The sequence below is a fragment of the Coptis chinensis genome, chromosome 6, assembly GCF_015680905.1.
Source record: "Coptis chinensis isolate HL-2020 chromosome 6, ASM1568090v1, whole genome shotgun sequence".
NCBI classification, from domain to species: Eukaryota; Viridiplantae; Streptophyta; class Magnoliopsida; order Ranunculales; family Ranunculaceae; genus Coptis; species Coptis chinensis.
Genome location: NC_141461.1, coordinates 50940220 through 50950975, shown reverse-complemented (window position 1 = coordinate 50950975; position 10756 = coordinate 50940220). Strand labels below are relative to the sequence as shown.

Here is a 10756-nt window from a genome sequence, read left to right as displayed (position 1 = left end):
CGTTAATTGCTCAAACCTACAAAAATACGAAAATACAATTATTTCATGATTATTAATCACATAATTAACCAAAATGTTATGTTTCTACGGAGTTTTATATTACAGTTTTGAGTGTTTATCACTTACAACCCCACAAATCACTCCTTTACTGAACTAGTCACAACTTTTTTTATCCCATATTACCTACAATCCAACACACAGCAACAAACTAACTCTAGCCTCAATAGCAGGGGCGGACCAACGTGAGGGCTACTAACAGGGTCATAGCCCCCCCCCCCCCCAAATTTCCTTAAAAACAAAAGTATATATACTAGTATATTAACTTATTAAGTAAAAATTGAAAGTTAAGAAAAAAAAAAGAACGAGAAGTTAGACTTACGGAAAGTCGGAAACAAAAGCAAACTTTTCACTTTTTCCCTTCGGACTTCAAAAATCAAAACCCTCGCTCGGTCGCTCCCTTTCTTGTTTCTTCCCTCTCTCTCATTGAGCCATTGAGGCATTGAGCTCGCGGCCTCGCACGCACCAACCTTCTGATTGTCAAATTACGGAATTGTTTAATTGCGCGCACCAACTCTACACTGTTGATCACTTGATTCATTGATTGTCGAATTGCGGAATTGTCTAAAGAGCTTAGAGGTTAGTTCAATTATAAGTTTTATTATTAGTAGGGGTTAAATTATATTCTTATGACTTTGTTGAATAGAAAAAAAAAATTGATTTGTGGGGCTGTGGATAACTTTACAACATCATAACACTACTGTCTACTACACGTCTATACCATTACACCAAGCATCTAGTTATTTATACTTGTATGATTTTGTGTTTGTTTATTACATTAGAACTCGAAGTCAAAAAATAAATTGAAAAAAACAAATGATTTTATGTAAGTCAGTCCCTTTCTTTGAAGTGTATGTATTCATGTATAGAACCAATTTATTAATAATGATCTACTATCTTAGGTTACCATGTCGCAACACCAAGCGCCAAAGAAAACAAAAACTCTATTATCATTTTTTAAGCGTAAAGCCTATACATCGGAAAGTGATGAAACTCTTATGCCTAATCTTGATACTTCAAGAGTTGATGGCAATGAGAAACGTCCTTCCAAAGTCCAAAGGGTTGTGATAGAAGAAAGTGAACCTTCTTTTCAAGTCCAACCAGCCGTGATCAACGAAGTTAAGCATTCCCCTCAAGTCCAAAGTGTTGTGCTTCAAGAAGTTGATGCGACTTCTTCATTTGAACAAGATCCGGGCTTACGTGCTCCAATTTACGAATACCCAGTTGATCAACAAGAAGTGGTTAGAATATATTATCTCTCCAAGGGGCCTACACAACCTCGTCTACAGAAAAAACAATATCCAAGCACTAAGTTTGGAAAGCAAGGTCATCGGTTCAAGTATAATTGGTTCTCACAATTTCCTTGGTTAAAGTACTCAATAAAGAAGGATAAAGCTTATTGCTTTTCATGTTTCATTTTTGAAACAAATCCGCCGAAACGTCTAGAATTTTCTATTGAAGGTTTTACAAACTGAAAGAAGGTTAATGATGGAAAGAAGTGTGCTTTCTTACAACATGAAGGAGGTCCATGTTCACCACATAGGTCAGCTACCTTGTCTTGTGAGAATTTTATGAATTCTTCTCAACACATTGATAATATGTTTAAAACACAATGTCAAGAAGAGCTTGCTAATAATCATTTGCTAATCAAAGCTATTGTTCAATGTATTCAATTGCTTGCGCTACGATGGATTTCTTTTAGAGGTCATGCCGAGTCAACCGAATCAAAGAATAGTGGGAATTTCAAGGAAATGTTGAAGTTTGCAGCGATGTTGAATGAAAAAGTTACAAAATTAATAGGTGGGTCTCAGAGAAATACCAAATATACCTCACCTAAAATTCAAAAGGAACTTTTGAATATATAAGCTGAAAAAGTGAGAAAGGGGATTCGTGAAGAAGTTGGTGATGCAAAATTTTGTATCCTTGTCGATGAAGCACAAGATAGTTCAAACAAAGAACAAATGGCGATTGTCATAAGATTTGTTGATAGTGGTGGTTTTGTTAAAGAGCGGTTTTTGGGTATTGTTAGCGTGAAAAACACTTGTGCATTGACTTTGAAAGAAGCTATATCCAATGTTCTTGCTCATCACAATTTGCTTGTTACAAATACGAGAGGTCAGGGGTATGATGGTGCTAGCAATATGTGTGGTCAATGGAATGGATTGCAAGCATTGTTTCTTAAGGAGTGTCCATATGCATACTATGTGCATTGCTTTGCATATCGTTTACAACTTGCCTTAGTTGCAGCTTCTAAAGATGTGTCGGATGTTTGGTTATTTTTCTCAAAGTTGGCTTCTATAGTTAATCTTCATGTTTCGCCAAAGCGTAAAGCTGAGTTACAGGAGGCTCGACAAATTAAAATTGATAAGTTGGTAGCTAGTGGTGAAATCATTAGTGGAAGAGGAGCTAATCAAGTGTCCACCTTGCAAGGAGCTGGAGATACTCAATGGGGTTCTCATTTTGAATCGGTTAGTAGCTTGATAGAGTTGTTTGGTGCAACTTGTACAGTTCTTGAAAGTGTCATGGAGAATGGGTCAAGTAACTCTATGCGTAGGGAAGCTAAAGGTGCTTTAATTGTAATGAGAAACTTTGAATTTGTCTTTCTCTTGCATTTATTGCACAAGATAATGGGAATCACTAATTTATTGTGTCAAGCTTTGCAAGCTAGCAATTTAGTCTCGAGTACAAAAGCACTTCTTCAAGAACTAAGAGAATCAAGTTGGGACACTTTCCTTAGAGATGTGATTTCATTTTGCGAAAGATATGACATTGTTATGCTTGATATGGGTGCTCGTTACATGGCGGGTACAAGTCGTTCTTGTCAGCAGAGAAATTATATTACAGTTGAGCATCATTACCACTTCAATATTTTTAATATTGTAATAGATTACCAGTTACTGGAGTTAAAGAATAGATTCCCGGATGAAGCAATGGAGCTTCTTTCTCTTAGCTAAACTTTGGATCCAAGTGGTGCTTTTAAGTCTTTCAATATTGATGATATTTGCAAGCTCGCCGATTGTTTTTATTGTGAAGACTTTACTAAGCAGGAGATATATATTGCTGGCGGGTACAGGTCGTTCTTGTCAGCAGAGAGATTACATTACAGTTGAGCATCATTACCACTTCGATATTTTTAATGTTGTAATAGATTACCAGTTACTGGAGTTAAAGAATAGATTCCCGGATGAAGCAATGGAGCTTCTTTCTCTTAGCTCAGCTTTGGATCCAAGTGGTGTTTTTAAGTCCTTCAATATTGATGATATTTGCAAGCTCGCCAATTGTTTTTATTGTAAAGACTTTACTAAGTAGGAGATATATATTTTGAGAAGTCAACTGCAACATTACAATATTGATGTGGTTAATCATGCTATTTTTCAAAAAATGTCTACAATCTCCGAGTTATGTCAAGGATTAGTCGAAACAAAAAAGTCAAAACACTATTTTTTTATTGATAGATTGATTCGTCTTATCTTGACACTTCCTGTTTCCACGGCAACTACAGAACGAGCATTTTTAGCTATGAAAATCGTCAAAACACGGCTTCGTAACAAGATGGGGGATGTGTTTCTTGCCGATTGTATGACTGTCTATATTGAATGAGAGTTTGCTGAAGAAGTCAATTTGGATGGGATAGTAGATGAATTTATTAAGAAGCCACGTAAGGCGATACTTTGTACTTTGTTTAAATGTCTTTGTTATAGTTGTCTAGGTTTGTATTGACGACACTCACTTTTTTGTTCATTTTGAGTATTATAATGAAAATGACGACTCTTTTGTTTACAATGTTAGTTAATTATGATCTCAAATAGATATTCGCATAGTTTTGTTTGACACAACTCACACAAAAAGTGGATGGAATGGTTTGATTTGATTGGTTCTCTTAAGAAAAAAAAAATCATAAAAGTGAACTTCAAACTAACCCCCCCCCCCCCTCCCCCGGCGATATTAGATCCTGGTTCCGCCCCTGCTCAGTAGGAAACACTTACTGGGCTTACGGTGCAATTATCTGCTTCAATCATCTCAAGATATAGAGCTAGTATGGGGACTACCCCTTCTGGGAATATACACGTTGTGCAATAGACCTTCCGGAGGTTGGAGTAAAATTCAAGAAGAAAGATGTTGCGAATGGCTTATTCGACATCACATTCACCGATGGGGTGTTTGATATACCGCCTTTTTGTTTTGGCCAATCGTGGACTATTCTTCTCTCAAATCTGATTGCACTTGAGCAATGTCGTCGAGAGTATACTGATCAAATTACATCTTATGTCATCCTTTTGGATAATCTCATCAACTCCAAAGATGATGTAAAACTACTCCGTATTAAAGGAATAATAGATGGCACGTTTAACGAAGAGGAAAAGGTTGCCCAATGTATTAACAGTCTCTGCAAAAGAGTTGCTGTTGATAGGTTCTATTATGGCGGACTTTGCAGCAGGGTCAATGAATATAGTAAAACTGATTGGCATAAATAGAGAGCAACCTTGAAGCGCGACTACTTCAATAATCCATGGGCAGTCCTTTCATTTTTCGCTGTTGTTGTATCACTACTGCTCACTTCCCCACAAACCATATTTTCCATCCTTTCATACTCCCCATAGGCATTTATGTTTATGTGTTTGTAGGTAATTTCTACTGCTTACTAGCTTTTTGTTGACTGCTGCTCAGTATAAGATTGTATATCGAGTCTCAGACACTTCTTCTGAATTATGAGAATGTATTATGAGATGAGGGCTCACAAACAATGTACTGTATAGTATCGGCCCACGTCGCTTTCAATGTTAATTACCTGTTAGTGTATTAATGGTCTTGCATAGTAACCAATTTGAACTGAAAAAGCTCTACTCGAATCTTTTCATCAATATGGTGGAAAGAGACAATGATTGAACAAATAAAATCCTAGAGTAAATCTGAAGTAATTATATCCAAATGGAGCGAATTGGAATGGATGCAGACTGCAGGTACACCACGTTCGACGTCAGCTGAGTCCCCAAGCCAAATTCCATTCACTAATTACACCCTTGATGACGCTAGGGCTGAAAATATCGGCAAAATATTTCAGAATTTGGGTACACAATAAAAATGCTCATCTGCGAGGCCACATCAGCAATATTTTTAAGTAAGAACACAAAATTAATTACAAAACAGGACAATATTTTGATTTATTACAAATTGATCTTTATCCTGAATTTCATTGGACGCAGAATGTTCTCGAGATTGTTTAGATGTTCTCGAGATACATATATTAAGAACAAATCAATTACACACCAATCACAATTTTGATTCGTGATATAACTACAGAACATTAAAACACACAAATTGATTATTAAAAAGAAACTTTTCGCCTTCACCGAAAACACACACAAAAAAAAACACAAAGTAATTAACAACCCAATAAATAAACAAAACCCCAATCTGGTTAAACACCCCAACCACACATTCTCTCTCAAAAAATAGCGATGGCCTCAAATCTATCTCTGAAGAAGAAGAACGGCTCAAGTCCAATGGTTGTTTTTCTTAATTCTAAAAGTGGTCGTCGTGGTGAAGAACAGGTGATGATTTATATTTGTTTTAACCCGAAAATCCAGTTAAACATCTTAATCCAAATACCACTTTATAATGGTTGCTCTATAGGAATTATCTTGGTCAAAAACCCATCCGCAGAGAACACTAAAAAGAAACCACAAGTATGAGTTTTTGTGGTCTGATGGCAACAATAGAGTTTTTGTTGAATTCACAAGTTTTTCTATATTGGTGTAAGTTTGGTGGCGATTTCTCTTTAATTTGATGATACTACTTCATTGTTTTGAGTTTTAAGATACCCATATTTGAATTGTGCCCGAATGTGATAGGAATTCAATAGTCAATGAATGGGAATGAAGTGATAATTTGTTAGTATTGTTAAAAATGGATACTTTGAAGCATGATAATGTAAGTTGGTAGTGTCAAGGAAGTGAGGGAATGAAGTTGTGAGTTATGAGTAAGGGACTATAAAATAACCACCAACAATTTTCAGTAAATATTCATTTTGGGTTTATAATCTTCTGTAGCAACAACTTAGCTAAATGTGGTCTTGGGTGGTATGTTACCTCTGATATTGTCTTAGCTAAAATTAATAATAACACTAAAGTGGATTTCAGAAAGACAAGGCACATCTCACAGATCTATAACCTTAGTACAAGAATTGGCAAAGCTAGCTTTAGTGTTACAAGGAGTTATTTTGTTTGTTCATATTGTGTTTGTCAGTCAATTGTACTAGCTGAGTTGATACTCTTTGTATTCTACCATTAGCGGACTTATATTATCATTCTTCTCTCACATAACTTAATTAGTTTGGAAGGTGTGGCAATTCTTATTTTACAGGGATGTGTTTTACCCTTTGTAGGGGTCAAATTCATGACGTGTGACACCATGGGTGGCGAATGGCCTGAATACAGAATAGTGGAGAGAAGACCGAGTGCAGCGGATCTAAGACGCGGCACGATACCCGCCGAGAATTGCGGGTATATGGCCGGGGTGGTGAGTGGGCAGTGGGAGAGTAAGGAAGGGACGACTGGGTGCAGCAGATAGGAGCCGCGGAACCCTAACCACCGAACGAACTCTGGTATACGGGCGGGGAGTGGCAAGTCGAGAGACGACAGAGGATCAAGATGAATGAACGAACGAGAGGGAGCGGTTGACGGAAAAGGATGTATAAAGACAAAGAGAGAGAAAAAAGAAAAGAGGACGGAGGGAAGAGTAAGGAGAAGACTAGTAATTCCATTGGGGGTAATTCTTGTAGTTACATTTTGGCGCCGTCTGTGGGGACCCGAAAACTAAAATGGCTACTGTAGTGAAAAGAGGAGTAGGGAGACCTAAGAAAGCCACGATTAGAGAAATGGTGGAGGAAACAGAGAGCACCGAGGTGGAAAGGGTAGGGGAGGAGGAAAGAGCAGGAGAGGAAGAAATATCTGACGTGGCGGCGGACGCTACCAGACTTCTCCAGGAAGAGATAGTCAGGCTACGAAATGAGAATGATGAGTTGAGAAAAGAGAGAGAGAGTACACATGGGGAAACAGAGCGGAGTAAGCATCGGAGCAGCGAAGTGGAAGGGGAAAATAAGGAGTACCCACCACCGGACGCAGAACCAACGGTGGGTGTCACGTTGGAGGTAGTACAGGCTATGATTGAGAAGGATAGGGAGATAACCCGCGCAGCAGAAAAAGCAAACCAGAGTGCTACGCAGAAGGAGGTTGCAAGCCTCAACAAAAATCCACTGGCGGATTCGATATGGAATTCGGAGGTGCCTAAGAGGTTCTCCCAACCCAGGTTTGAGAGGTATGATGGGAAGGGAGACCCGGCGGATCATTTGCACCATTTCCGCGTGATAGATGATGCCGTTGCGGCGAGAGAGTATGATGGGCTTCGCTGCATGATGTTCCCCGCAAGTTTAAAAGGGGGAGCCTCGGATTGGTATTATCGGTTGGCGTCGCGGAGCATCAAAAGGTTTGAAGAACTAGAGCACGCGTTTGTTGACCACTTCATACACCAGAAAAGAAGGGTGGTTGATATCGCGGCTTTGTTCAACATAAAACAAAGGTCTGCTGAATCATTGAGAGAGTTTCTGTGCAGGTTTAAGGAGGAGACATTGAGAGTTGAAAATTTGGAAGAACATACCGCGGTAATAGCCTTCCAACACGGTTTGAGGGCGGGAACCAGGGTTCATGAGTCGGTTTCCAAAATCGAAATCACTTCGTTGCATGCTTTATATCCCAAGGTGGAAAAATACATACGCTACGAAGATATAATGCAGAGGAACGCAAAAGGAACAAAAGCGAAGGAAAAGCAAGTGTCAGGCTTTGTCGTCGAATCGAGACGATCGAAAGGAAAAAAGCAGAATGGATGAAAGAGAGAAAGGAGGGTATAGAGGGGATAGCGGAGAGCCGGACAGGACGGGATATCGCGGCAGAAGGGATATCCGGGAGAGGAAGCCATACCGAGAAATCGAACAAACACCGCTTAACAGACCCTTAGAGGAAATTTTGCCGCTGATTAAGGGGCAACAGTACTTTGAGGGTCCGCGGAGCACACCGGTGGCAATAGAAGGGAAGCCATTCTGTGCATATCATCAGATCAGGAATCATGCCACGAATGAATGTTATGCTTTGAAGTGGTTAGTGGAGAGAATGATTGAAAAGGGGATGCTCAGGGAGTTTGTCGCAGAGGTTCGCCAAGCCGAGAGAGTGCCTGCTCCAGCTAGAATTCTAGGTACCATCAATGTCATCTTTAGTGGAGAAACCCTAGGGAGAAATGCACATAGAGAAAAGGTGAGAAGGACAGCGAGTCTACAGCAGGTGAACGAGGTCGTCAAAGATACCGCTGTTAGTAGGGGGGAATCGCTGGGGTGAGGAAGGCATAATGTTCACCCCAAAAGACTTGGAATCAGTGACTTCCCCGTATGAGGATGCGTTGGTGATTACTATAGCGATGGGTAATTATCTGGTAAAGAGAGTGTTGATAGACTGCGGAAGTTCAGTAGATTTGTTGTTTAAAGGGGCCATGGAGGAAATGAATATCAGTAGGGAGCAGTTGAAAGCTCCTCAAACCAATCTGTATGGGTTCAATGGTAGCATGACAGAGCCTATGGGGGAATTGATGTTACCAGTTACAGCCGGCCCTACGACAGTGTTCACCAGATTTATGGTGGTGGATTCCAGCTCCCAGTATAATGCCATCCTAGGGAGAAAATGGATCCACGAAATGAAGGCCATCCCATCGACATTTTACCAGGTGGTCCGCTTCCCAGCTAATGGGGGAACGTATGAAATAAGGGGGGATCAAGTGGCAGCACAGAACATCTATCAGGTTACAGTAAAAAATATGGTCCGCGGTACCAAAGGGGAGGAGCCGTCACATGAAATAGGATCAGCATAGCAGTTACAGGAGGCAGCGGAGATAGGGGTGTACGAGCCTCCGCTGGGACCGAAAACTTTGGATGAGGTGGAAGTAGTGAACCTTGGGGTGGGAGATGAAGAAAAGTTTACCTCGGTGGGAGCCGACTTGCCGGAAGAATGGAAACGCAAGCTGGTGCAGTTTTTGATGGACAATACTGATGTATTTGCATGGGTAATCGAGGATATCACCGGTTTAGACCACGAATATGCCCATCATCACTTGTATATGAATAAAGATGCTAAACCAAGAAGACAAAAAAGATGAGGAGCATAAGAACCAAATATGCAGAAGGTATCCGGAGGAGGTGGTACGGCTGAAGGAGGCGGGGATCATAAGGGAGGTAGAGAGTTTACTGAGTGGTCCGAATGTGGTCGCGGTGCCAAAAAAGAACGGTAAGGTTAGAATGTGTGTGGACTTCACAGATGTAAATAAGGAATGCCCAAAAGATTGTTACCCCATGCCTCGGGTGGATGAGCTAGTGGATAGAACGGCAGGATATAAGGTGTTTTCCTTCATGGATGCGTCGATGGGATACAATCAGGTCACGATGTATGGGCCAGACCAAGAGAAAACCACCTTCGTGGTAGAGGGTGGCACCTACTGTTACACCCGGATGCCCTTCGGCTTGAAAAATGCCGGTGCAACCTTTCAGCGGTTGGGGGAAAAGATGTTCGAAGGCAAGATTCGAAAGGGGATCGAGATATACATTGACGACATGGTGGAAAAAAGTATGTCGGAGGAGGAACACTTAGAAGGTCTCCATGAGACTTTTGGCATACTGCGCAAGCATAAGCTGAAACTCAATCCCGAGAAATGCACCTTTGGGGTAACTTCAGGAAAGTTTCTGGGATACATAGTCACCCACCGCGGAATAGAGGCGAATCCAGAACAGATTCGGTCGCTGATTGAGATGCCGTCTCCGCAGAATGTGAAGGAAGTCCAAAGATTGGCGGGTAGGGTCGCGGCACTTAACAGATTCATTTGCAAATCTTCAGACAAATGTCGCCCTCTATATCGTCTGCTGAGGAAAACTCCTGATTTCCATTGGACCGCGGAGTGTGAAGGAGCCTTCCAAGAGTTGAAAGATTACTTAGGGAAGGCACCGTTGTTATCACGACCAGAGCTGGGCGAGAAGTTGCATTTATATCTGGGAGTTAGCGAGTATGCAATAAGTTCTGTGCTAGTGAGGGTGGCCGACAAGATAGAAAGGCCAGTTTACTTTCAAAGTAAAACCCTACTGGATGCGGAGACCCGGTACAGTAGGATTGAGAAGTATGCTTTGGCTTTGATATTTTCAACCCTTAAGTTGAAGCCTTACTTCGAAGCGCATTCGGTGGTGGTAGTAACGAATCTGCCTCTCAAACAGGCGTTGAAGGCCGAGAAGTCAGGTAGGATGCTGAAGTGGGCAGTATTACTAAGTTCTTATGAGATTACGTACCAGATCAGGACGGCTGAAAAGGCGCAAGCCATGGCGGAGTTTCTGGCCGATTTCCCAGCAGAGGATCCCACTTGGGGAGAGGAAATGGTAATGGAATCTGAGGGGGAGGTCACCCATGATCCTTTAGATCCTTGGGATATGCGCAATGGGTGGAGAGTTTTCACGGATGGTTATGCTACAGATACAGGAAATGGGATTGGGGTCGTGCTAGTAACTCCTGAGAACAATCGCCTGGAGCTGTCAATGAAACTGGGGTTTGCGGCTTCGAATAACGAATCTGAATATGAGGCTGTGATAGCGGGATTAGACTTGGCCAAAGATCTGGGG

At 41.1% G+C, this 10756-nt stretch overlaps 2 protein-coding genes across 2 annotated transcripts; both read left to right on the top strand.

Moving 5' to 3' along the window:
• The first annotated feature begins 2018 nt into the window (after positions 1-2018).
• LOC147493444 (uncharacterized) lies at positions 2019-3011 on the top strand. The gene has a single exon (XM_086567865.1). The coding sequence runs from the start codon at positions 2019-2021 to the stop codon at positions 3009-3011; it is 993 nt and encodes a 330-aa protein (XP_086423991.1).
• A 5512-nt stretch (positions 3012-8523) lies between these two features.
• On the top strand, positions 8524-8970 carry LOC147493443 (uncharacterized). Its single transcript, XM_086567864.1, has one exon. The coding sequence runs from the start codon at positions 8524-8526 to the stop codon at positions 8968-8970; it is 447 nt and encodes a 148-aa protein (XP_086423990.1).
• Positions 8971-10756: the final 1786 nt, after the last annotated feature.